This window comes from Lasiosphaeria miniovina, assembly GCF_030549165.1.
Source record: "Lasiosphaeria miniovina strain SMH2392-1A chromosome Unknown B0T26scaffold_1, whole genome shotgun sequence".
In the NCBI taxonomy this organism is placed as follows: Eukaryota; Fungi; Ascomycota; class Sordariomycetes; order Sordariales; family Lasiosphaeriaceae; genus Lasiosphaeria; species Lasiosphaeria miniovina.
Genome location: NW_026848220.1, coordinates 195,700 through 220,985, shown reverse-complemented (window position 1 = coordinate 220,985; position 25,286 = coordinate 195,700). Strand labels below are relative to the sequence as shown.

At 64.6% G+C, this 25,286-nt stretch overlaps 5 protein-coding genes across 5 annotated transcripts; 2 read left to right on the top strand and 3 right to left on the bottom strand.

The window, feature by feature from the left end:
- Window positions 1-40: 40 nt before the first annotated feature.
- Window positions 41-1,252, bottom strand: B0T26DRAFT_632953 (uncharacterized protein; the record flags this gene model as incomplete). The annotated part of the gene is made up of 2 exons (XM_060436491.1): window positions 41-633; window positions 694-1,252. The coding sequence occupies 2 exons, from the start codon at window positions 1,250-1,252 to the stop codon at window positions 41-43; spliced, it is 1,152 nt and encodes a 383-aa protein (XP_060301826.1).
- A 1,892-nt stretch (window positions 1,253-3,144) lies between these two features.
- B0T26DRAFT_682414 (uncharacterized protein) lies at window positions 3,145-3,669 on the bottom strand. Its single transcript, XM_060440742.1, has one exon. It carries the CDS (start codon window positions 3,348-3,350, stop codon window positions 3,195-3,197), a length of 156 nt encoding a protein of 51 aa, XP_060301825.1. The 5' UTR covers window positions 3,351-3,669; the 3' UTR covers window positions 3,145-3,194.
- A 3,405-nt stretch (window positions 3,670-7,074) lies between these two features.
- On the bottom strand, window positions 7,075-8,934 carry B0T26DRAFT_758274 (Alpha/Beta hydrolase protein; the record flags this gene model as incomplete). Its single annotated transcript, XM_060446360.1, has 1 exon — window positions 7,075-8,934. One exon carries the CDS (start codon window positions 8,932-8,934, stop codon window positions 7,411-7,413), a length of 1,524 nt encoding a protein of 507 aa, XP_060301824.1. The 3' UTR covers window positions 7,075-7,410.
- On the top strand, window positions 8,745-9,205 carry B0T26DRAFT_682407 (uncharacterized protein). The gene has a single exon (XM_060440741.1). The coding sequence runs from the start codon at window positions 8,979-8,981 to the stop codon at window positions 9,165-9,167; it is 189 nt and encodes a 62-aa protein (XP_060301823.1). The 5' UTR covers window positions 8,745-8,978; the 3' UTR covers window positions 9,168-9,205.
- Window positions 9,206-9,899: 694 nt separating this feature from the next.
- B0T26DRAFT_841330 (uncharacterized protein) lies at window positions 9,900-24,394 on the top strand (the record flags this gene model as incomplete). The annotated part of the gene is made up of 13 exons (XM_060447552.1): window positions 9,900-10,098; window positions 10,156-10,923; window positions 11,105-11,403; window positions 11,479-11,711; window positions 11,805-12,292; window positions 12,446-14,648; window positions 15,046-15,254; window positions 15,316-16,333; window positions 16,403-16,577; window positions 16,884-17,237; window positions 17,580-18,358; window positions 18,496-18,769; window positions 19,094-24,394. 13 exons carry the CDS (start codon window positions 9,900-9,902, stop codon window positions 24,116-24,118), a joined length of 12,024 nt encoding a protein of 4,007 aa, XP_060301822.1. The 3' UTR covers window positions 24,119-24,394.
- Between the last annotated feature and the right edge of the window lie 892 nt (window positions 24,395-25,286).

The window sequence follows — 25,286 nt, the reverse complement described above, 5'->3', positions numbered from 1 at the left end:
CCCCCCCCCCCCACGTCTTCGACCACACCACGACTGGCATTCACTTTGTGGGGACTTCGTCCTCGGTGTGGCCGTAATACGTGATGGCCGAGGTGACAGTCCTCTGCAGGCTCTTGCTGCTGCCCTTGGCGGAGCCGGGGCCAGATCCAGAACCGGCCTCCCAGGCGGGCTTCTGGGCACGGGCCGAGGCCTCGTCCGAGATGCGCAGCTTGCCGCCCATCTCGACGTCCTCGCCGCCGGGGTAGACGGAGCCGGTGGCGCTGCCGCGCGGGCTGCGGCGGCGCGTGGTCAGCAGGCTGATGATGGAGTCGCCGACGGCGCTGAAGAAGGCGGTGTACTGCAGCTTGGACAGCGGGCCCAGCGTCGGGATGCACCCCATGATGATGACCAGCGACTGCTCGATGCTGGACGTGAGGAACACGGTCCCGCCGAAATCCGGCGAGAACGAGTCGGGCAGCGTGCCCATCAGCCCCATGATGATGATGACGATCTTGGTGATGGACGCCCCCGCCGTGACGATGGACAGGCTGAGCAGGATTATGAGCCCGATCTTGCGGTTGCGCTTCATCTGCACCCTCCACACGAACCACACGGGCATGACGACGTAGAGGAGGTCCGAGATGGCGAACAGGACTGTTTTGTTGACGGCCGTCAGGGGCTGCTGTCAAGGCACGAGAGGGACTAGAAGCTTACACTGCAAGGCCAGCGACGTGTACTGGTTTATTCTCTCGTCCATCTGGCTGGTGGGCACGATCATGGGGTTCCAGTGCGTCTCGATGGGGAACTTGGAGACCCAGCTGAAGACGAGGCCGAGCACGCCGACGACGACCTGCAGGGCCATGAAGCCGAAGAGGAACCACTTGAACCAGACGCGCGTGGTGCCGAAGATGCGGGCCAGCAGGATGACGATGGAGATGCGGGCGACGAGCGACACGAGCTGGGCGGGCGTGATGGCGAAGAACTCCCACTTCTGGCTCTGCATGAACTCCTCGAGCGTCATGTTGATGAAGTCCTTGCCCATCCCCCAGTTGCACGCCAAGGTGATGAAGGCCTGGTACGTGATCTGCAGCGCCAGCGCCGCCAGCATGATCCACTCGTCGCTGTTCCACCGGTGGTACTTCTTGCGCACCCAGCACCGCACGGCCACCGTGATGATGGCCAGGCACGTGAAGACCCACGTCACCGCGATGGTCGTGTGGCTGATGCCCGGCGCGTCCGGGTCGACCGGCGGCTGTGTGAAGAGGCCGCTCATGGCGGACGGGAGCTGCGAGGCAGCAGGAGTCTGAGCGGTGGAGATTGGAAAGGCCGACAGCGAGACAAGACGTCGCGATGGGTCTTTGACTGGGCGATGGGAGTCTTGTCGACCCTCGGCGGACGACGTTGCGCCTTATGTGATGTCGACAACGTAGGACCGGAGACAATCTGAAGCTGCAGGGGCACGTTTCGTGGAGGATCTGGGAAACTCGATGGCGGACCCCGACAAGAACCAAGATTTCATCTTTTGGAAATGGCCGACAGCGCTCTCTCGAGTCCTTCTAGAACAATGCAACATTCGACGGGACGCGAGTTTCAAGCAAAGGAGCAGCCCGCAGAGGCAATCAGGTTAGTTTGCCGGCCTCGACCACCTCTTCTGGCAGATGATGGGGTGTGATTTCTCGGCGTGGCTGATATTTGCTGCGGGTGAGATGACTATGGCGTTGTGACTGGCCAGTTTGTCGCTGGTCACGGTGGTACAGCAGCCATCTGTCTCTCGTCCTGGCGCGGGCTGAGGCGGCTCGCCCAACCAGGGTGCCGTGGCATCGATATTGGCCGTGCAACCCGCCCTCTGGAGCGTCGACCAACTGGGAATGTAGGACCCGTTCCCGTGTTGGTGGGTAATACGGCGAAGATTTCCAGGTCGACTGCGCCGCACGGGTTGTGCATTCATCTGCAAAGGGGGAAGCCGGCAATTGTCCAATTCGCTGCCAGCTCCGACTCGCCCTGCCGGGCTGCGGCGCAGAGTCCCTAATAAGGGCGTCGGTTTTTCGCTGATGGTGCCAGCTGCGACGATCAATGCGCAGCTCGAGCCGGTCAGCAGTGGTGAATCACGTTACACACACGGTCTGTCTGCAGGCTCGACGTGCACTCGACTGGCTCGCCGTGCACCCGACTGGCTCGCCGTGCACTCGACTAGCTCGCCGGCCCGATATCAAGAGCGAGGTGCAAATGCAACTCTGTCACTGTGACTGTGTTGGATTCGAGGACCGAGAGGATCAGGAGCTGCCGTCCCTTTGAAATCAGGGAGCGGGGGCAGGATAAGGACTGGTCAAGGCTCACCCGTCTCTCTCACTCTCGGGAAGGGATGCCGTCCGTGGAGAGATTCCGTGGAGAGATTCCGTGGAGATAGGCACCAAGGTAGCAGCGGAAAAGGGGGACTGGCCGACTACCCCACACCCTCGACGCTGCCCCAGAAAATAGACACTAAACACACAGACGGCTAGAGATCACCCGAGCGTAGGCGGCATTACTTCCCCGGAGCTAACGCAGAGCCCAAGGCTGGAGGACGCCAAGATCCGCGCCTGGCCGAAGCTTGTTTCCCCGGCATGCAGGCTGGATGGTGTTATAGTCAGTCGGGTAAGCGTGAGGCCGACGTCGCCTCTTTTTTGGAAGAAAAAAAGAGAACAGAAATGAAAGAAAAGAACAAAATCAACCCAGGTTCAATTTAGGCCTTTTTGTTGAGCCTGCACCGCACTGTGGAATTAACGGAGAGATTTGAAGGAAAGGGAGAGACACAAAAAAAAGAATGACAAGATACATGGCAGGAAACAACGACAGGAAACAATTGCAGGAAACAATAGCAGGAAACAATAACAGGAAACAATGACGGGAAATAATGACAGGAAACAATGACGAGAAATAATGACAGGAAACAATGACAGGAAACAGTGACAGGAAACAGGGACAGGAAACAGTGACAGGAAACAGGGACAGGAAACAGGGACAGGAAATAGTGACAACACAATTGGCCTGCAGAACTGGGCATTCACTAGTCTAATCTCATGCAGAAATTACGCCCCTTGTCGAATCGAGGCCATGCCAATGCTCCTCACATGAACACCACGTACATACCTACCTACCTCATACAAAGGCCAGTTGCACAGTGCATGTCATGTCATGTCATGTTGCCGGAATGCATCACTAGCTCGCGAGTCTATCTAACCTGCACACGCAGCATAGCATAGCGTAGCCAAAGTTCCTGCACACGCAGCATAGCAAAAGTTCCTACACACGCAGCACAGCCTAGCGTAGCAAAAGTTCCGGTAACAGCGGCAGCCAGCACTCAGCACAATACAAAGCCCACAGATTTTCATTTCCCAAGGCGGACGGAGAGAAACCTCCTTTCCCAGTCTGTCTACCGATCCCGGTCCCGGTCCAGCCGCTTCTTGACCTCGTCCATCATCTCGGCCAGGGTCAGCTCGCCGAAGCCGCCGTCCTCGGCCGCGGCGCGCAGCATCTCCTGCGACAGCAACATCTCGCGGACCGACACTGATGCCGGGTCCATGGCTAGGACGGCACGACCACTGCCGCCGCCAGACTGGGGCCCAGATTGGGGGCCGCCGCCGCCGCCGCCACCAGCACCATTAGTAGCTGAACCGTCCCAGTGCTGCTGCTGCTGTTGATGGAGATGGCCACTCCTCCCATAGCCCACAACACACCGCGCCGCCCCGCCGCCGCCGCCAAAGCCGCCACCAAAGCCGTTGCCAAAGCCGCCGCCAAAGCCGCCGCCAAAGCCGCCGCCAAAGCCGCCGCCAATGCCCAGACACGCGTCGATGGCCGTCAGCAGCCCGGCACCCGTCTCGAGCAGCACCGCCAGCTGCATGTCGGGGCTGCTGCGCACGTGCAGGCCGCCGAGCTGCAGCGCCGGCAGCGCCAGCAGCGCGACCATGTCGCTTGTTGCTTGTGACGATGACGAGAGCAGGTCCGCTAGGTTCGCGAATAGCTGTCGCCAGCTGCGCACGACCAGCACGTAGGTTGTGACCAGCGTGGTTGTCAGCACCATGTCGCGGCTCTTGGTGGTGCGGCGGCCGGGGAGTGTGGTTGGGGACGCGGAGTTGGACGTGGACGTGGAGCTGCTGGTGGAGCCGTTGGTGGAGCCGTTGGTGGAGCCGTTGGTGGTGTTTGAGAGCGGCATCAGTTCTGGCGCCATGTTGTTGCTGTTGCAGTTGCAGTTGCAGTTGCTGTGGCTGTGGCTGTTGCTGTTGCTGTTGCTGTTGCTGTTGCTGTTGCTGTTGCTGTTGCTGTTGCTGTTGCTGTTGCTGTTGCAGTTGTTGTTGCTGTTGCAGTTGCGGTTGCAGTTGCTGTTGCAGTTGCTGTTGTTGTTATTGCTATTGCTATTGCTAGCGGCCTGCGACACGCTGCCGCGGTTGAGGTTCATGTGCTGCTGGTGGTCTGCGCCAGAGCCGCCGCCGCCGCCGCCGCCGCCGTGAAAATCGGACGAGGCCTGCAGGGAGGAGCGCTTCGTTCCGATCCCGCTTGGCCGCCGCTGCTGGTTCTGGCTCTGCTGCTGCTGTTGAGCGGCCGCTGCCTCAGCCAGCGCCATGGTGCGCAGCAGGTCCGAGAACTGTGCCGTGCTGTCGAGCAGGCTCTGGAACGGCATCTCGACTAGGTCTGGGAAGCTGCCGCTGCCGCTGCCGCTGCCCGGGTAGTAGGGCGAGCCGGCGTGGAAGGCCCTGAGCGTGTCGTAGTCGTCGACCAGCCGAGCGCACAGGTCCAGCAGTGCCTGTATGGGATTTGCCTGTATGGGATTTGCCTGCATGGGATTTGCCTGGGCATGATTGTTCTGGTGCGGCTGTAGGTCCATGCTGTCACCGCCGACCAGGCTCTCGGGAGATGCGGGCGACGGCGGCGTCAGGATGACGGCCGAGTCGCTGAAGGACATGAGCTCGTCGACGGGCGGCGGCGGCGGCGGCGGCGGCGGCGATGCCAGGTGCTGGTGGTTGTCGGCGTTGCCCCGGTGCCGGTGCGCATTGTCTGCGTTGATGCCGCACGGTGCTGTCCCAGGGTCGTCGGTGGGAAAAGCGAAGCTGGCAAAGGCAAAGTCGATGGACGACTGGCGCATCTGCTCCCTCCCGTGCGTGTGAGCATCGTGCACCTTGTTTCAAACGTGGCCTGCGCTCAAACTCACCGGACTGCAGAGCCCCAGGTCGAGGGCCTGGCTGCTCAAGTCTTGGCCGCGGCTCTGCTCCTGCATCGCGTCGAGGCCGTGTTGCTGGTCGATGGACGGGGCGCGCATGACGATGGGTCTGAGGTGAGCTGGGCTCTTGACGCTCTGGCTGGCGAATGGACGCATGAGGGAGCTGGCAGGAGAGCTGTGGTGGACTCTGAAGGCCTGGCTCGACGGCACTGGTGGCATCTCGGTGGCCGTGGTAGTGCAGGCAGCCCCCGTCCGGACACACCGCTCACACGCGGCAGCTCCCGAGCGAGAGGACCGCTCGCAGCGCAGCTTGTAGGTGCGGCACCGGTCACAGGCGGACCGGCGCGACTGCTTGGCGCGCTGCACGCTCCTGCTGGTCGCGTACATGGTCGCCGGCGACATGCTCGCCCCGGCCAGGAGACGGCTGCGACTCTGGGGCCCTCAGGGGGGGCGTGCACGGGTCAGTTGGGGACTCGAGCACCAGACTAGATCGATCTGATCTGATCTGATCTGGAAGGCGACCCGTCGGCGTGGAGACAGAGACGGAGACGGAGACGCCGTGATGTCGTTGTTATGAAGAAAACTAGGGAGCTGGCCAGCGGTGCCGGCACCACCACCACCACGACCGCCGCCACCACCACTACCACCACTACCACCACTACCACCGCCACCACCAGAGTGTCCAGAACTCTGACGGCCTGGCAGAGCGGCACTGGAGCCGCACTGGAGCCGCAGTGACGACAGTCGGGAATTAGACAAAGAACCTGACATGCTTGGGCAAATTGTGACACCATCCAAGGAACAAGGGACGACGCGGTACCGAACGCACACACTCGGATTCTGGCTCAGACAGAGGACGGATTGCTTATGGAGGGGGGAGGGCGACTCGGGGCGCGGGTATAGTATGCAGCATGCCCGTGTGCCCGTATGCCTGGCTTACGGTGATGTACCCATTGCATCCAGATCCGTGATTCGCCGTATCTGCCGCCCGTAGACCAATGTCCAGCCTAGCACCTCAGGTAATCCAGTCTAGCACCTCAGGTAGTCGTAGCAAAAGTTCAGAGTCTGCCTGCCTGCCTGCCCGCCCGCCCGCCTGCCTGCCTGTCTGCCGGTGGGTGAGATGGCTGTGACTTGTGACAATCTTGCAGACAAACGAGCTGCTGTTTACGGCCAACGCACGTCGACGCCCGTCGCACACTGGGAAAGGGAAAAAGGGGCCGACGAAAAAAGGGAACCGCCGTCAGTCGGCCGCTGACTGGTTCTGGCCAGCCGCATTCCGCAGCGGCGATGCAGGTTGGGCCACCGCGTCACACGTCGGGGAGTGTAGGGCCGACGCGGGACGAGGCGGGAGCCATACAAAACGCATCATCAACCCGCCGTCGCCTAGATTACCAGACCACACGAGCACAGAGATGGCCCGTCCAGGCAGCCAACGCCGCAACGGCAGACGCCACGCCGCTGCGGCGCAGCACACAAGATAATAAAAAAATACGCCCAGGCTCTCCCGTGCAGCATTCATCCGGCCAGTGGTGCAGCATCCATCCGGCCAACTAAACTGCCGGTCCAGGAGCTCGGCGAGGTGGTCGGTTCTTGGTTACCGCGGCGCAGCGCAAAGAAACCAGGCCGGTTGTCATGTCGCAGCGTCGTGTAGTGTCGTGTATGTGATAAGAGTGCGGGCGAGAAGGGAAGTCGGGAAGACGGGAAAGGCGTACGTGCTTGGTCCTTGCGGCGCAGCGCCACTACAGATCAGGCCAGCGGCAAGCCGAACCACCAACCAAGGCGAGGAGCAGCGCAGCACCTTTGTTCTTTTTAGGGCAGGGACGACTCGGGTTGCAGGGGAGGGCTGCTGCACGCTACTGCAGCGAACTGCCGGAGACTGTTGGGGGAGGTGAGGGGGGGGTGGGGGAGGGGAGGGGGCATGTGCCGTAGAGGGGAGAGACTGCAAATCTGCAGCTTAGAGAGCGCCGCCGCGTCATGTGCTTGCTTGCTTGGATTCGTTATTCTCGGCACACACACACACACAGACACACACACACAAACACGCACACACACGCACACACACCACGCACACACACACACACACACCACGCACACACACACGCACACACACACACCGTCGGCGACGCAGCTCCAACGGCCCAACGGTCCAACAAAACCAGGAATAGGAATTCAGCCAACGGTCCAACAAAACCAGGAAAGGAATTCAGCCAACGGTCCAACAAGACCAGGAAAGGAATTCAGCCCAGCGCCTCCCTCTGCACGCCCAAGTGCCGGTCGAGAAAGGCAAAGACGCGCTGGTTGCAGAGCCCCAGGGCCCCCATTTTAGCCTGGAGGCTGCCCTGGCCCGGCGAGGCCCCGACCCACAGCTCCTTGTCGGCCGCGCCCAGCCGGTCAAACACGGCCGCCGTGTGCTCGTCGACGTCAAAGTACAGCGAGTCGGCCGCGCCCGTAACCAGCGTCGGACACACGACATCCTCCAGGTAGCTGCCGGCCTTCTTCTCCCCCTCCCCCTCCCGCTCTCCCTGCCCCTCCCCCTGCCCCTTTCCCTCTCCCTCCCGCTCTCCCTCCCGCTCTCCCTCCCGCTCTCCCTCCCTCTCCCCCTGCCCCTGCCACTGCCCCTGCCCCTGCCCCTGCCCCTCCCCCTGAGCGCCAGCGTCCCTCCGGAGGGTAAACTGCTTCATGGCGCGCAGGATGCCGACGGGCGACTCTGCGCCGAGGAAGCGGGCCGACGTGAAGATCTCCCAGCGCGACTGGAACGAGACGCGCGCGCTCTGCAGCACGGCCGCGTTGACGGCCCAGTCGGGGATCCAGCCGCGGTCCCACAGCCCGAAGAGGGTCGGGGCCACGTGGCGCGACGCGAACTCCCACAGGTCGTACACGGGGTCGATGGCGACGCAGGCCGCGAGCCGTGCGTCGGCCGCCGCGGACCGCAGCGCAAAGTAGGCGCCGAGCGACGCGCCGGCGACGGCCACGCGGCCCATGTCGAGGTCGAGGCCGGGGTGTGCGCGCCCGTGTTCGGCCAGCGCGTCCAGCGCGGCGCCCGTCACGGCGCCCCAGTCGGCCCGCATCGCCACGCCGTGCTCGTGCAGCGTCAGTCCCTGCCCGGGACCCTCGAGGGTCAGCACGGCGTAGCCCAGCTCGGGCCCGGCCGCCGGCAGCATGTGGTAGATCTCTTCCTGTGTTGAGTCGGCGCCGATGAGGCTGATGACGACGGGCGTGGTGGTGGTGGTAGTGGGCGTGGTGGCGGTGGTGGTGGTGGCGGTCTGGCCCCGGGCTTTTCCTTCTCCGGTGGATTCTGTCTGTTGGGTCTTTGGTGCTGGCAGGTACAGATATGCCGGCAGCGACAGGGACACGCCGTCCTCCTTGTAGGGGATGTGCAGCGTGTGCACGGGGGTGTCGAAGAGGGCCAGGGCGCGGGCGAACAGGGCGGCCGACGTGCGCAGGATGGCTGCGGCGCGCGGGTCCGAGGAGCCGAGCGTGCTGCCCGTCATCATGTACGACGACGCGCGGGCGTAGTTGGCGGCGCGCAGGAAGCCCGAGCGGGCGGCGGCGCGGTGGCCGTCGTGCTGGGCCTGCTCGGCGAGTGCCTCGGCCCGCTCCGCCTGCCGAGCCCACGCCGCGTGCCAGCTGCCCGCGTCGTTCTCGCGGATCTCGCCCACCGCCTCGAGGAACTCGGCCACGTCGGCGCCCCCGTACCGCGCCGTGCCGAGGATGCGCACCGCCTCGAAGTTAAAGAACGCGCCCGAGTAGAACTTGTGCATGGCTGTGGTATGTTGTGTGTTGTGTGCCGTATGTTGTATGTTGTATGTTGTGTGTCGTATGTTGTATGTTTTATGTTGTATGTTGTGTCGTATGTATGTACTTGAATAGTGCGGTAGATTTGTGCTTGTGCAATATGATGCAATGTAAGAATGATATGCTGTTGACGTGGACGTTCTCGACATGCACAAGCGTGGCCGTGGCTTGGGGCGCCTGGCTTTATGTCACGTTGTGACGAATTAAGAAGAGCCGAGGACTAGATGAAGGTATTCTGTGTCGGTGATCGTATCTCCAATAGCACCGGGCCCTTTCCTCTTTGATATCCACGGACTTTGATATCCACGGACAAAGTAGCAACTGCTGCAGCCCCAAACCAGGTGTGCATGCGCAATGCACGCCCGGACCTTGTGTTCTAGATGCCGGGCAGGTCGAATGCCGATTGGTGCTTGGCAACACGACTCCGATGCAATCCGGGGAGGGCTCGGCTACGCACTCCGGCCGCTCGACGGCGGTCCGAGCCGCAACATATCCTATCGGGGACAAGCGCCAATAGAGTAACCACAAGGACGCTCACTGCATGTACCTGCCCACTGCACTATGCGCCGCGTGCAGTAGAACAGGCTGCCTTGTCTGGACTGCTAGCAGCCCTATGCCCCTGATGACGTGACCAGGTGCTGCTGATAGGACTGTCCGTTGTGACCGGTCCTGGTATATTACTGTCTGCCCGGTGGTCTGCAGTAGCAGCTGGTGTCTCCTTACCCGTGATTGAAATGCGTGACCGGAAGGGCTGACAGCGGACCGCTGCGTGCTTCATCGACACCAGTATACCCTCCTCACATGCACCATCAACACTAGCAAGCACATCCACACACACACACACACACACACACACACACACACACACACACACACACACACACACACACATCAGCACGTAGACACTGAGCAAACTCACATGCCCGCCGCCATGGCACCACCACAGTATCGGCGCGAGCCCATCGCGCTCGTCGGGTCGGCGTGCAGATTCCCTGGCGAGTGCTCGTCGCCGTCCAAGCTGTGGGAGCTGCTGCGGCAGCCGCGCGACGTGCTCAGCGAGATCCCCACGGACCGCTTCAACGCGGCCAAGTTCTACCACCCGGACCCGCTGCACCAGGGAACAAGCAACGGTGCGTGCGCCTGCCGAGAACCAGAGCCTAACCACGCAGGAACTAACCCGCCGGCAGTGCGGCACTCGTACGTGCTCGCCGAGGACCACCGCGTGTTCGACGCCCACTTCTTCGGCGTCAAGCGCGCCGAGGCCGACGCCATGGACCCGCAGCAGCGCATCCTGCTCGAAGTCGCCTACGAAGCGCTCGAATCCGCCGGCATCCCGCTGGAGCGCGCGCGGGCCAGCAGCACGGGCGTGTTCGTGGGGCTGATGAACGCTGACTACGCTGACTCGCTGGCGCGCGACGTGCGCTCCGTGCCGACCTACTTCGCGCCGGGCACCGCGCGCAGCACGCTGTCGAACCGCCTGTCGCACCTGTTCGACCTGCGCGGCCCGTCCATGACCATCGACACGGCGTGCTCGTCGAGCCTGGTCGCGCTGCACCAGGCCGTGCTGAGCCTGCGGGCGGGCGAGACGAGCGCCGCCATTGTCGCCGGCACGAATCTGTTGCTGGGCCCCGAGCCGTACGTCGCGTCGACCAAGATGGCCATGCTCAGCCCCGCCGGCCGCAGCCGCATGTGGGACGCGGCTGCCGACGGCTATGCGCGTGGCGATGGGTTTGGTGTCCTGGTGCTCAAGACGCTGGCGCGCGCGCTCGCCGATGGTGATGCTATCGAGTGTCTTGTTAGGGAGACGGGCGTCAACCAGGACGGCCACACCAAGGGCATCACAATGCCCAGCCCGCAGGCCCAGGCCCGCCTAATCAGAGCTACGTATGCCCGCGCCGGCCTCGACCTGGCTAAGCCGTCTGACCGGCCGCAGTACTTTGAGGCGCACGGCACTGGTTTGTCTCCCTTTTACATCGTTCTTTGTTTTCGTCCGTCATTCTTTTCTCCTTCCCCTTTCTTTCTGATTTCCCCTTTCTCTCTGGTTTCCCCTTTCTGATTTCCCCTTTCTTTCTGATTTTCCCTTCATGTTTATGTATGCCTACACGCCGTGTACAAATTCTAAAAAAAAAAAAACAGGAACGGCTGCGGGCGACCCCGTCGAGGCCGAGGCCATCAGCAGTGTCTTCTTCGGCGCCGAGACAAACTTCCAGCGGACAGACGGAGACGCGCCGCTGTTTGTAGGGTCGGGCAAGACAGTTCTGGGACACGCCGAGGGCGCGGCGGGCGTGGCGGGCGTGCTCAAGGCCGCGCTGGCGCTGCAGCACGCCACCATCCCGCCCAACGCGCTGCTCACCGAGATCAGCCCGGCCGTAAAGCCCTTCTACGACGCCGGGCTGCACATTGCGCAGCAGGCGCGAGCATGGCCGGGCGTTGCCGTGCTGGGCTGCCCGCGCCGCGCCAGCGTCAACAGCTTCGGCTTCGGCGGCACCAACGCCCACGCCATCCTCGAGAGCTTTGACGACCACAGCAGCCCTGCGCCGGCCGATAATCGGGCGATGTTGCCCTTTGTCTTCTCCGCCGCGTCTGGGAAGGCGCTCCGCGGCAACCTGGCAGCGTACGCGGCGCATCTGCGGGCAAACCCGGCCCTCGACCTGCGCGCCCTGGCCTGGACGCTCGGCGTGCGCCGCTCGGTGTTGGCCGCGCGCATATCCATCCCCGCCACTGCAGACATTACCACAGACGAGTTGGCTGCCCGGCTAGACGATGCTGCCGGCGAGCCTGCGCCGCCCAGCCTTGACCTCGGAAGCAATAACAACAGCAACAAACACAACAACAGCAACAACAAACAAAGCAACAACAAACACAACAGCCGCATCGTCGACGCACCCCTCAGAGACACCACGCACCCCCCCCGACTTCTAGCCATCTTCACGGGCCAGGGCGCGCAGTGGGCCACCATGGGCGCCTCCCTCATCGCGTCCAGCCCGCTCGCTGAGTCGCGGCTGGCCGCTCTCGAGTCGTCCCTCGCGACACTACCCGCAGGCGACGCGCCGAGCTGGTCGCTGGCAGCCGAGCTGCGCCGGTCAGCGGCCGGCGGGTCGCGCATGGCCGAGGGCGAGCTCGCGCAGCCGCTGTGCACGGCCGTGCAGCTCGTGCTGGTCGACGTGCTGCGCGCGGCGCGCGTCGGCGTGGCGGCGGCCGTCGGCCACTCGTCGGGCGAGATCGCCGCCGCGTATGCCGCTGGCTATCTGTCTGCTGGCGATGCCATCCGCATTGCCTACTATCGCGGGCGGTCGCTGCGTGTTACTGCCGCTGCTGCTGCTGGTGGTGGTGGTGGTGGTGATGGTGCTGGTGCTGGTGATGGTGGTGGTGGTGGCGGTGGTGGTGCTGGTGATGGTGATGGTGATGGTGATGGTGATGGTGATGGTGATGGTGATGGTGATGGTGTTGGTGGGGCGACTGCTCCCGTGGCAAAAGGGGCGATGCTGGCGGCAGGCACCACGCCCGCGGACGCGGCCGAGCTGTGCGGACTGCCGGCGCTGCGGGGCCGCGTGTGCGTGGCGGCGCACAACTCGCCGTCCAGCGTGACGCTGTCGGGCGACGCCGACGCCGTGGCCGAGGCGCGCGAGATCCTCGAGGACGAGGCCAAGTTTGCGCGCCTGCTGAGGGTGGACACGGCGTACCACTCGCCGCACATGATGCCGTGCGCCGCCGCGTACGTGGCCGACCTGGCGCGCGTCGGCATCGCGGTGCGCGGCCCTGCGGCGGATAGCGGGACAGCATATCCGGCGTGGATCTCCAGCGTGACGGGGGAGAGCGCCGCGGCGTCGGTTGGCTCGGCCTCGCTCGCGGGGGCGTACTGGGGCGACAACATGGCGCAACCGGTGCTGTTCACCGACGCGGTGCAGCATGCGGTGCGCACGTGCGGGCCTTTCGACGCCGTGCTCGAGGTCGGCCCGCACCCGGCGCTCAAGCAGCCGACCCTCGACAGCATCCTCGCGGCGGCGCCCGACAGCGGTGGCTTGCCGTACGTGGCAACGCTCACCCGCGGCCGCGACGACCTCGAGGCGTTTACCGACACGCTCGGCTCGCTGTGGATGCTGTTTGGCCGCGCGGCCGTCGACTTTGACGCCTTTGACCGCGCGGCATGTGGTCTCGGCGACCGGCAGCCGCGCCCGCTCAAGGGCCTGCCGGGGTACGCGTGGATGCACGACTGCATCTATTGGCACGCGTCGCGGCACGGGCGGGCGAGCCTGTCGGCGGGCGACGCGCCGCACGCGCTGCTGGGCACGGCGTCGCCCGATGCGACAGCCAGCGAGCTGCGGTTCCGCAACCACCTCAGCCCACGCCACGTGCCGTGGCTAGCCCACCACCGCGTGCAGGGCCAGATCGTGTTCCCGGCTGCCGGCTACGTGGCCGCCGTGCTCGAGGCCGTGGCCAAGTGGTTCGAGGCCGGCACGGTGCAGCTGGTCGAGTTTGCGGACCTGGTCATCAAGAAGGCGCTGCTGTTTCCGGCCGACGGCGGCGACGACGCGGCCATCGAGACCATGCTCTCGCTGAGGATTGTCGACCAGACCAGCGCCGAGAGCACTGCGCTGTTCACCTTTTACTCTGACACCGATAGCAGCAGCAGCAGCAGCAACAACAACAACAACAACAACAACAACACCAACAACACCAAAAACACCAACAACACCAACAACACCAACAACACCAACAACACCAACAACACCAACAACACCAACAACACCAACAACACCAACAACAACAACAACACTGCCCCCGCGGCCATGACAGAAAACGCGTCAGGCAGGGTGCGCGTCGTGCGCGGCCCCTTGGCGCACGACGCCCTGCCACCGCCACCACCACCGCAGCAGCTGGCGGCCGACGGGCGGTTCCTGGACCTCGAGCCCGACGACTTCTACGCGTGGGCGCGCGGGCTGGGGTACGGGTACGAGGGGGCGTTCCGGGGGCTGGGGATGACGCAGCGGCGTCTAGACGAGGCAGCAGGGGTGGTGCTTGTGCCAGCACCTAGCAGCGAGAGTAGCCGGCATGCCTACGCGGCGCCGCTGCTCGTGCACCCGGCCGTGCTCGACTGCGCCATCCAGGCCATGCTGCTGGCCTACTGCTACCCGGGCGACGGGCGCATGCGCGGCCTGTGCATGCCGACGCGCATCGACGGGCTGCGCGTCAACCTGGCCGCGTATCGCGAGGCCACCACTTCCGAACCAGACGCTGCGAAACTGCCCTTCCACGCATCCGTGGCGTCCTCGTCCTCGTCGTCGTTGTCGCCTGGGAGCGACATTGTCGGCGACGTCGATGTGTACTCGCCGGGCCGCGGGTGCACGCTGGTGCAGCTGCAGGGGCTGCACATCACGCCTCTAGTGCCGCCCTCGCCCGACAACGACGTCAAGCTGTTCTTCGATATGGCGTGGGGCCCTGCGTCGCCAGCGGGCGGGACGGTGCCGCTGCTCCAGGGGTGCGCGGGCGCCGACTCGCTGGCGGCGGCCACGGAGCGCGTCGCCTTCTTCTACCTGCGCCGGCTCGCCGACGCGTTCCCACCCGAAAGGAGGCGCGAAATGGGCGACGCCCTCCTGTGGCACCATGGCCGCCTGTTGGGCTATGTCGACCACTGCGTCGCCTGGGTCGCTGGTGACACCCACCCCTACGTGCCAAGTGAGTGTGTGGCTGATACCGAGGAGGATATTGCGCGGATTGTCGAGCGGTGGGTTTTTTCCTCCAATGTGTTGCTCTGAAGGTTACGCTATCATTCCCCTTTTAAAGTTTTGCGGTTCTGGAACATGTATGCTCTGCAGAAGTTGCAGGGTGATTTCGGTTGGCGCGTTGGATTGCGGGCCCACAGCGAGTTCATTGTGCCCCTTACCCCTTTCCGCCCCTATTCTTTGTTTGTTTACACCCCTGAAAGAGGCGCTCCACAATCTCAATGTGGCCATACTCTGCCGCCAATTACCACTTTCGTCACATTTCTTAAAACTCTCCACCATTCCCTTTCCCCCACATTTAACCAGAGCCCAAGTAGACCAGCTAAACAATGACCACACCAGCCACCCATCGAGCATCGACCTGCAGGTGATCACGGCAACCGGGCTGGGCCTGGCGCCGGCCGTCCGCGGCGAGAGCAACATCCTCGAGGTGATGCGGCGCGACGGGCTCATGGACGACTTCTACGCGCGCTCGCTGGGCATGGCCGAGTATGTGGCCGACGTGGCGCGCGTGGTCGGCGAGCTGGCCCACCGCTTCCCGCACATGCATATTCTCGAGATTGGTAGGCCCCATCATCTGCACCAATTACCCCTAGAGATCATTTGCTTACGTAGTTCAACCAGGAGCCGGCAGCGGCGCGACCACATCCGCCATGCTCGACACCCTGGGCGGCTCGTTCGCGTCGTACACGTTCAGCGACGTGTCGAGCGGCTTCTTCGCGAAAGCGCAAGCCAAGCTCGCCGACACCACCCGCGCACACAACAAGCTGCAGTTCCGCGTGCTCGACATTGAGAAGCCGCCCGCCGCCCAAGGCTTCGCCGAGGGCGCGTACGACGTGGTAATCGCGTCGCTGGTGCTGCACGCGACGCGCAGCCTGCGCTCGACGCTCGCGCACGCGCGCAGCCTGCTGCGGCCCGGCGGCCGCCTGGTGCTGCTCGAGGTCACGCACAACGACTCGCTGCGCGTCGGGCTCGTGTCGGGCGGCCTGCCGGGCTGGTGGCTGGGCAGTGATGACGAAGACAGCGATGACGGGGCGCGCGCGCTGTCGCCGTGTGTGCCGGCCAGCGCGTGGGAGGAGCTGGCGCTCGCGACGGGCTTCTCGGCCATCGAGGCGCTGACGCCCCACGACCATGCCGTGCCGGTGCCGCTGTCGGTTATCGTGTTCCAGGCCGTCGACAAGAGGGTGGATTTCTTGCGCGACCCGCTAGCGAGCGCTCGGCGCCTGCAGCGCGGCGACTTGACTATCTTGGGCGGCTCGGTCGACGCGGCTGCACGGCTCCGCGGCCTGCTCGGCGCGCACTACGCCGGCGTATCGCACGTGCAGGCTTCGGGGGGCGTGGTATCGCTGCCCAGCGACGGCACCGTGGTTAGTCTGGCTGGGCTGCTCGACGGCGGCGAATCACTCTTCGGCGACGTGGCGGCGGCGCTGGCAACGCTGCAGACGGCCTTCAAGCACAGCCGATGCCTGCTGTGGGCGACGACGGGCGCGCGGCGCGGCGGCAACCCGCTCAACAACATGTTCCGCGGGCTACAGCGGTCCGTCGCGCTCGAGATGGTCGACGTGCGGTCGGCCGTGCTCGACTTTGACACGCCCGGCGATGTCGGTCTCGACGTCGTGGCGCACCGGCTGCTGCAGCTCGAGTTCGAGGCGCTGCTGCTGCAGGACAGAGACAAGGATAGCGGCCAGCGGCAGGACGGAGACAATGATAGCGGCCAGCGGCAGGACAGAGACAATGATAGCGGCCAGCGGCAGGACCTCCTGTGGTGCAGCGAGCCCGAGCAGTCGGTGCAGGGAGGGCGGGTGCTAGTGCCGCGGCTGCGGCCGACCGCCGCCAGGAACGAGCGGTACAACGCCACGCGGCGCCCGCTGGCCCGCAACGCGCCCGTCGATAACGCAATGTTGTCGATCCGTCAGCGCGGAAACCGGCTGTGTCTCGAAGTGCAGAAGACGGACCCTGAGGTGGACGTCACGGCTGCTGGACACGTTAGACTGATGTACTCGCTATTGCAGCCCGTCCGTATTACCGACACTAGTACCGCGTTCCTGTCGCTAGGCCACGCCGAGCAAGGAAACGGTGACACCGCCAGACAGCCTGCCGTGGTGGTCCTGTCGCACGCTCTGGATTCGCACGTCGTGGCCCTGCCCGGCTGGACTCTCCCGGCTGACGGTCTACCTGGCCACGGCCCGCAGGCGCTGCTGGCGCTGTACGCGCAGCTCGTGGCTCACGGCATCCTGGCGCGGGCGGCACCCGTCGGAATGCTGGCCGTGCTCGATCCAGGGCCTCGGCTCGGCGACGCGCTGTGCAGGTTGGCGGCGCGGAAAGGCGTGCCGCTGCTGCTTCTCACGACCACCGCTTCTCCCAAAGGCTTTGTCCAGCTGCCGTGGGTCTCGCTGCACCCGCGGTCGACGCGGGCGTCAGTCGACAAGGCGCTGCCGGTAGGCGTGACCACCTTTGTGGACATGGGTGCACCCGGTAGCCACATGGCTGCCTTGGTAGCCACGTGCCTGTCCCCGGGCTGTCAACGGCTCGGCCGGGCTGGTTTTGTCGCTGCCGACGTGGCTGCTGCACGTGTGGATTCCAGCCCTTCTGGCATTCGCGAGGTGTCGGACTCTCTGCAGGCTGCCTGGCTGGGCTACGTGGAGCTCAGGACTGCCAACAAGCACAACCACAACCACAACTACAATGCACCCCCTGACGCGGACAGCAACCCACACCTGCCCGAGCTCTGCCTCGACGACATTACCAACCACGGCGCCTCGTCGGCCGTAGTGAGACAAACACGGATAGAAACCGGACAGGCCGTCGTACGCTGGGCGGCACGCGGCGACACGGCCAGCGTGCCCATGCAGCCGGCGAGCAGGCTGGTGCGCTTCGCGCCGGACAAGACGTACTGGCTGGCGGGGCTGTCGGGCGACCTGGGGCTGTCGCTGTGCCGGTGGATGGCGGCGCGGGGGGCGCGGCACATTGCGCTCTCGAGCCGGCAGCCGGCGGTCGACGCAGCGTGGGTGGCCGACATGGCTGCGCGCCTCGGGTGCGCGGTGCGCGTGCTGGCATGCGACGCCACAGACCGGGCCTCGGTGCGCGCGCTGCGCCGCCGCCTCGCCGCCTCCATGCCGCCCGTGGCCGGCGTCGCGCAGGGCGCCATGGTGCTGCACGACACCGTGTTCCCGGACCTCGACGTCGAGCGGCTCGACAAGGTGTTACGGCCCAAGGTGCAGGGCAGCGTGTTCCTCGACGAGCTGTTTGGAGAGAGCGAAGCGCCGCTCGACTTCTTCGTCTTCTTCTCGTCGCTCGCCTACGTGGTCGGCAACCGTGGGCAGAGCGCCTACACGGCGGCCAACGCTTTCATGGCCAGCCTAGCGGCGGGCCGGCGCGCGCGCGGGCTGGCGGCGTCCGTCATCAACATCGGCGCCATCGTCGGGCCGGGCTACGTGTCGCGCCAGCTGACGCCCGACAAGCAGGCCGCGCTGCACCGCGCCGGCTTCTCGTTTCTGTCCGAGCAGGACTTTCACGAGATCTTTGCCGAGGGCGTGCTGGCGAGCAGGCTGCCGGGAGAGAGTGATGCCGACGGCTTCGGCTTTGAGATCTCGGCCGGACTGCGCGTCGACGACGGCGACGACGACGGCAAGGCGTTTGCGGCCAACCCTGTGTTCCAGCATCTGCTGTCGTCGACGGTGCAGGACGGCGCGGTGGCGGCCGGCGGCGGCACCGGCAGGGTGCGTGTCTCGGTGAGGGCGAAGCTGCTGGAAGCTAGGCGCGAGGAGGAGGTGCTCGACGCTTTGACAGGTAAGAAGTCCCGAGACCGCAACACACAACAAACAAAACATTGCTAACCAATAATGTAGACTCGTTCCTGGAGAAGCTCGAGGCGACGCTGCAGACAGGTGCCGATGACGGCAGGGCCATGGCGGGCAAGAGCCCCGACGAGCTGGGCATCGACTCGCTCGTGGCCGTCGACGTGCAGTCGTGGTTCCGCAAGGAGCTAGGGGTTGATCTGCCCGTCATGAAGATCCTGAACGCGCCCACCATCCACCATCTCTTGCTCGCGGCCCGCGAACTGCTCGACCCTAAAATGGTGCCCCGTCTCGGCTTCGAGCAGGGCCAAGTGGTGGTTTCTCGGTCGGTTTCTCAGCCGGTTCCTCAGCCGGTTTCTCAGCCGGTTCCTCAGCCGGTTCCTCAGCCGGTTTCTCAGCCCAGTTCTCAGCCCAGTTCTCAGCCCGGTTCTCAGCCGGCAGTTTCTCGGCTAGCAGTTCATCCAGCAACAGATATAGAGCCAGCAACTCCCGATATAAGAGAGATGATCCCCCCTCAGACCAAACCCCCGACCCAGCAAGCGGTCATCACTCAAGCAGCCGGATCTCGACCAAAGAAGACCGTGCCCGATATAAACCAGCCGCAGCCCCCCCTTGTGCTTGTGCCCCAGCCAGCACTAGCACCGAGACATTCTCCCCTAACAACCGCGCCCAACTCGCCGGCCTCGTCGTCGAGCTCACTAAGCAACTTTGCCTCGACGCCGGCCCCCATATCCGACTCCGAGTCTGAGCCCGAAGCCCTCAAGCTAGCCGAGCTGCCCCCAGCAACCTCCATAGCTACAAGGCCAACCATTGCCACTATTGCCGCCCCCACCAACACACCCTCCGACACGTCCTTGGCTAGGCGGGCTCCCTTGTCGTTCGCGCAGTCGCGGTTCTGGTTCCTGCGATCACTCGTGGCTAACGGCGCGGCCTTTAACGTGACGACGGCGATCCGGCTTCACGGGCGTGTCGACGCGGGCAAGCTGGCGCGGGCATTCGCGGCCGTCGGCGCGCGGCACGACGCGCTGCGCACTACTTTCTACACCGAAGGCGCCACGCGCCAGCCCATGCAGGGCGTGTCACCAAAGTTCGGCGGGCAGCTCGAGCACGCCGTCGTGTCGTCCGAAGGCCATATCCAGAGGGAGATCGACGAGGTGTGCGCACACATCTTCCGGCTCGAAGCCGGCGAGTGCGTGCGGCTGAAGCTCGTCAGCGTCGGCCACGCAGGAGGCGACGCACACTGCCTCGTGCTCGGCTACCACCACATCGCGCTCGACGGCATCTCGAACCAGGTGTTCCTGGCAGACCTGGCGCGCGCGTACGGCGGCGTCCCGTTCCCTGACAGTGTCGACGACAAGCCGCTGCAGTACCCCGACTTTGCGCTGCGGCAGCGCCGCGAGCACGCCCAGGGCGCCTGGGCCGCCGACATCGCCTTCTGGCGCGCGCAGCTAGCCGACGCACCGCCGCCGCTGCCGCTGCTAGCATCGGTGGCGCGCAGCAGAACAGCCCGCCCGGGGTCTGGCCCCGTCTTCGCGGCGCACCTGGCCAAGGCGCCCGTCGACGCTGCGCTCAAGGCGCGCATCGAGCAGTGCTGCCGGCGGGCGCGCGTCGCGCCGTTCCACTTCTACCTGGCGGCCTTGCGCGTGTTCCTAGCCAGACACACTGCCAGCGTCAACGATGCGGAGGATGGTGATATCGACAGCGACATGTGCATCGGCGTGGGCGACGCCGGGCGCAAGGACGCCGACGTGCTGCGCAGCATCGGCCTGTTCCTCAACTTGCTGCCCCTGCGCTTCCGCCGCGGAGGAGCAGCAAACACCAGTTCAAGCACAAACTTTACCGACATACTGCACGGCACCAAACGCACCGCCGACGCCGCGTTCGCGCACTCGCGCGTGCCGTTCGACGTCATCCTACAAGAGACACACGCGCACGCCACCAGCAACAGCAGCAACAACAACAACAGCAACAACAACAACAACAACAACAACAGCAACAGCAACAACAGCAAAAACAACAAACAGGCCAACCCGCTGTTCCAGGCCTTCCTCAACTACCGGCCGCATGTGCACGACGCAGCGGTATCGTTCCTCGGCTGCGCGGCACGCGGCGAGGTGGTGTCCGCAGGCGCGCAGGCGTACGACATCAGCGTCGACGTGCTGGACAGCAGCGGTCCCAACACGGCCAACACCGTCTCGCTGGCGCTCAACAAAGGGGTGTACGCTGCGCACGACGCCCAAGTGATGCTAAACAGCTACCTGGCACTCCTCTTCAGCCTGGCGCAGCAGGGCCCCGACGACGCCGTCGCCATCGCGCCGCTGTATGCGCGCGCCGATGCCGATGCGGCGGTGCGGCTGGGGCGCGGGCCGGAGGAGTGCGCTGCGCTGTGGCCGGCTGACGCTACCGTCGTTGACCGCATCGATGATATGGCGGCGCGGTTCGGCGGGCGCGTCGCCCTGGTTGCTCCCGGCAGCCTCGACATTGGAGCTGGCACGCCCGGCGGCGGGGAACGGCTGACGTTCACGTACGCGCAGATGGCGCGGCGCGTGAACCGGCTGGCTCTACGGCTCGTGCGAGACCATGGAATCAGCAGCGGCAGCAGTGTCGGCATCCTGCAGGCGCCCGGGCCGGGGTGGGTGGTGTCGCTGCTGGCGGTGCTGCGAGCAGGGGCGGCGGCGGTGCCGCTCGATCCGCGCGTCGGCCCGCACCGCCTGCGCGGCATCCTCGAGACGCAGGACGCAGCGGCCGGTGCGCTGCGGGCCATCTTGCTTGACGGTGTCACGGCGCGGGATACAGAGTTGCTAGACGCGGGCGGCATCTCGGCAAGGCACGCCGTTGACGTGTCTCGGGCGGCTGAGACGGAGAAGGATGTAGACGAGGACGTGTTCGTGTCGTCGCGCGCACGCCCGGCGGCCACGGCGGTGGTGACGTACACCAGCGGGTCGACGGGGGCGCCCAAGGGGGTGGCGCTGGGGCACGGGGCGGTGGCCGGGTTCTGCGCGCTGGCGGCGGCGCGGTGGCGGCTGGCCGAGGGCGGCGAGACGGTCCTGCAGCAGTCCGCGCCGGCGTTCGACATGGCCGTGGCGCAGGTGCTGGTGTGTCTGGGCCATGGCGGCACGCTGGTGGTGCCCGACGCGGCGGCGCGCCACGACCCGGCCGCCGTGTGCGCGCTGCTCGTGCGCGAGGCCGTCACCTTCACCCTGGCCACGCCGACCGAGTACCTCGCGTGGCTGCGCAGTGGTGGTGGCGGCCGTGGCGAGGCGCTGCGGGGCTCGTGCTGGCGCGGCGCCATGAGCGGCGGCGAGCCCCTGACGCCGGCGCTGGTGCAGGCGTTTGCCGCGCTGCGTAAGCCCGGCTTTGCCCTCGTCAACAGCTACGGGCCGTGCGAGACGACGTTTGCGTGCGCCGAGGCCGTCGTGCCACTGCCGCTGCCGCTTGACGCTGGCGACGAGCAGCACCGAGACAAAAGCGACGAGGCGCGGTTCGCTATGGCGCCCATCGCCAACTGCTCGGTGCGCATCGTCGACGAGCAGCTTCGGCCGGTGCCTGCGGGCGTGCTAGGCCAGGTGGTTATCGGCGGAGCTGGCGTGGCGGCGGGATATGTGGGCGGCGACGCGCAACAACAACAGAGTGTCGCCGCCTTCCGTGTTGCCGAGCACGCCAGCGCCTTCTTTGAGCGGCGCGGCTGGACCACGGAGCATCTGTCGGGCGACTGCGGGCGGCTGCTGGCCGACGGGCGGCTCGCGCTGCACGGGCGCATCCGCGGCAGCACCCAGGTCAAGCTGGGCGGCATTCGCATGGACCTGGCTGAGATCGAGCATGCCGTGCTCGAGGCAACGCGCGGCGATGTGCTCGAGGTCGCCGTGTCGCTTCGGCGCCGAGGTTCTAGGTCTGGCTCTAGTTCTGACCGCAACGCAGCTCCGCCGTTTCCGGTTGCCTCGTCGTTTCTGGTTGCCTTTGTCGTGCTGTCAGAGCGGCACACCCAAGCGCCGGCGCTGGCGGGCAGGGACTCGTTTCTGCTCTCGCTGCCGCACATGCTGCCGCTGCCGCCATACATGCGGCCGTCGGTGGTGCTGGCCGTCGACGCGCTCCCGCGCACCCTGTCCAACAAGCTCGACCGCAGGCGCGTCAATGGCCTGCCGCTGCAGCAGCGCGGCACTGACGCGGCCGATACCATGACAACCCCGACAGCGCCCCTGAGCCCACTCGAGCACACGCTCCTGGGGCTGTGGCAAGAGTCGCTGCCGCACGGAGGGGCAGCAACCACGCCAGGGAAGCCCGTCACCAGCAGCTCCGACTTCTTCCACGTCGGCGGCAGCTCGCTGGCGCTGCTGGGCCTGCAGGCGCTGATCCGCGAGCGGCTGGGCGTGCACGCCGCCGTCACGGACCTGTTTGCCGCCACGGCGCTGGGGCCCATGGCGGCGCTGCTGCGCGGCAAGCTGGACAGCGAGCCCAACACAGGCAGCGGCGCTTTATCTGCGCCTGCTCCAGCCGAGGCAGCCAGCACCTGGGACTGGGGCGCCGAGACCGATGTCGACCACGACCTCGGCCAGCTGCTCTCCCAACCCCCCTTTAACCGCCTGACGACAGATCCAACAACCGCAGCCGCACCTCGCCCGCTCGTCGTAGCCCTGACCGGCGCCACGGGCTTCCTCGGCAGAGAGATCCTACAGCAGCTCATCGCCCACCCGCGCACAACCAAGATCTACTGCCTCGCCGTCCGGAACGCGTTCTCCAAATCAAAGTCCCAGCTTCTCGCCCATCCTAAAATCACCGTCTATGCGGGCGACCTGGCCCTGCCACAGCTGGGCCTCTCAGACGCAGACGCACGCTCCATCTTCTCTCCCGAAAACAACAGCACAGACGTAGCCATCATCCACGCAGCCGCCGACGTGTCCTTCCTCAAAACGTACCGCAGCCTGCGCCCGGCCAACGTCGGCTCGACGCGCGCACTCATCCGCCTGGCCCTGCCGCGCCGTGTGCCCGTGCACTTCGTCTCGACGGCGGCGGTGGCGCGGCTGACGGCGGCGCGGGGGATCGCCAGTCTAGGCCCCGTGTCGGTGGCAGCGTTCCCGCCGCTGTTTAGCCCGGAGGCCAACGGCGACGGCAGCGACGGCGGCTATGTCGCGAGCAAGTGGGTCGGCGAGGTGCTGCTCGAGCGCGCCAGCCGCGAGCTGGGGCTGCCGGTCGTCGTGCACCGCCCCAGCGCGGTCACGGGGCACGGTGGAGAGGGTGAAGGAGGACAGGGCGAGCCGTCGGCGGACCTGACGGACAACATGGTCCGCTATGCGCGGCTGACGCGGACCGCGCCCGACGTGAGCGCGTGGACCGGGTATTTCGACTCGGTGTCGGTGCAGGGCGCTGCGCGGACCATCGTCGACGAGGTCGTGCGGGGGGTGGGTCGAGGAGAAGGCATTCGCTACGTGTACGAGTCGGGCGAGTCCGTGGTCGCCGTGCACGACCTGGCGGCGAGCATGATGAGAGGAGGCGAGGAGGGCTTTGCCGTTCTGCCCATGGACCAGTGGGTCGAGCGCGTCGCGCTGGCCGGCATGAATCCGCTTCTGGTCGCTTTTCTGCGCCAGAGTGTTGTGGGCAGGCAGCTTTCCTTCCCACGGCTGGTCAAGGGATGAAGAGGGGCAAGGGGCCGTGTGTTGAAGGCGAGTTTTGTTGCCAGTTGTGTTTTCTTTTGGTTTTTGTTACGCGGTGTTCCTTTGTCATCAGCATTCACGTTCGGATGTCGCATCACTTTCCTTTGTCAAATTCGCGCCTTCCTTCTTAGTTAAGGTATCATTGAATTGATCTTGCCAGAATTTTGGCCATTTACCTTCACCGCCTTTTTGCTCCCGTGCCACGATTTCATCCCGTGTTTTGCACTGATGTCTGACCAAAACCCACTTCGTCCCAGGATGTCTGACCAAAATCCACTTCGTCCCAGGCTTGCGTCTAATTACCAAGTACGTGCCTGGTAGTTTGGTGGCCGGCGGAAACCAAGATGGCCGTTTCTCCTTTGGGTGTAACTTGGCCTTTTAACCTTTCTACCTATTTTTGTGAAAAAGTTGATAATCAAGAAACATTATCTTAGCCATAGCCACTCACACGCCTCACCTCTTGACTTTTGTAATATTGCAGGTAGGGGCTAGTGATGGCGCCATCCCAGCTTTGTAATGTTGCTGCCTTGTCCGACTGTATGCCAGACTATGCGGACTCGCGTCCCAGCAGGCATTGCAGTTGCGTTCATGTCGTGCCTGCCTTGGATATTGTTAAAAGTTTGCCTGCCGCAGTCAACTTCTCTTGTCTTTCCCTTATCTTTCCCTTATCTTTCCCTAGATAACCGCCCCTGCCCTCTTGTCTAAATGGCCCACCATTTCGACCTCACTACCAACGTGGTCGATCTACAGAACCTCTTATAGACAAACAAAATACCAGCCTACAAATCGTCGACGCATACCTCGCGCAAATCTCCCGCCACGAACCTCAACTTCACGCCTTTATATCGCTCGCTCCCCTCGATGCCCTGCATGCCACGGCCATTTTCCTCGACCAGAAATACAGTACACTTATTCCATCTCGAAGTCCCGTTCGGGGAGTGGGCGTGATTCAGACCTGGTGCTGTTTGTAGATTTGTAGATACCGATAGATGTAAACTGCAAGCTGCCGCGCAAAAGAGGAACAAGAAGACCATGCAATGTAATAGCTAGTAAGGACTAGCCCCTTGGTCGGCGGGTTGCACGAGCTGAGTCGAGGGTGGATTGCTTGCACTTTTGAAATTCGACCAGCAATCAATCTTCTAACTTCATC

Coding starts and splice junctions, on each gene's coding strand:
- B0T26DRAFT_682414 (XM_060440742.1), bottom strand. CDS start 3,350: ATGAAAATCTGTGGGCTTTGTATTGTGCTGAGTGCTGGCTGCCGCTGT.
- B0T26DRAFT_682407 (XM_060440741.1), top strand. CDS start 8,979: ATGTTGTGTGTCGTATGTTGTATGTTTTATGTTGTATGTTGTGTCGTA.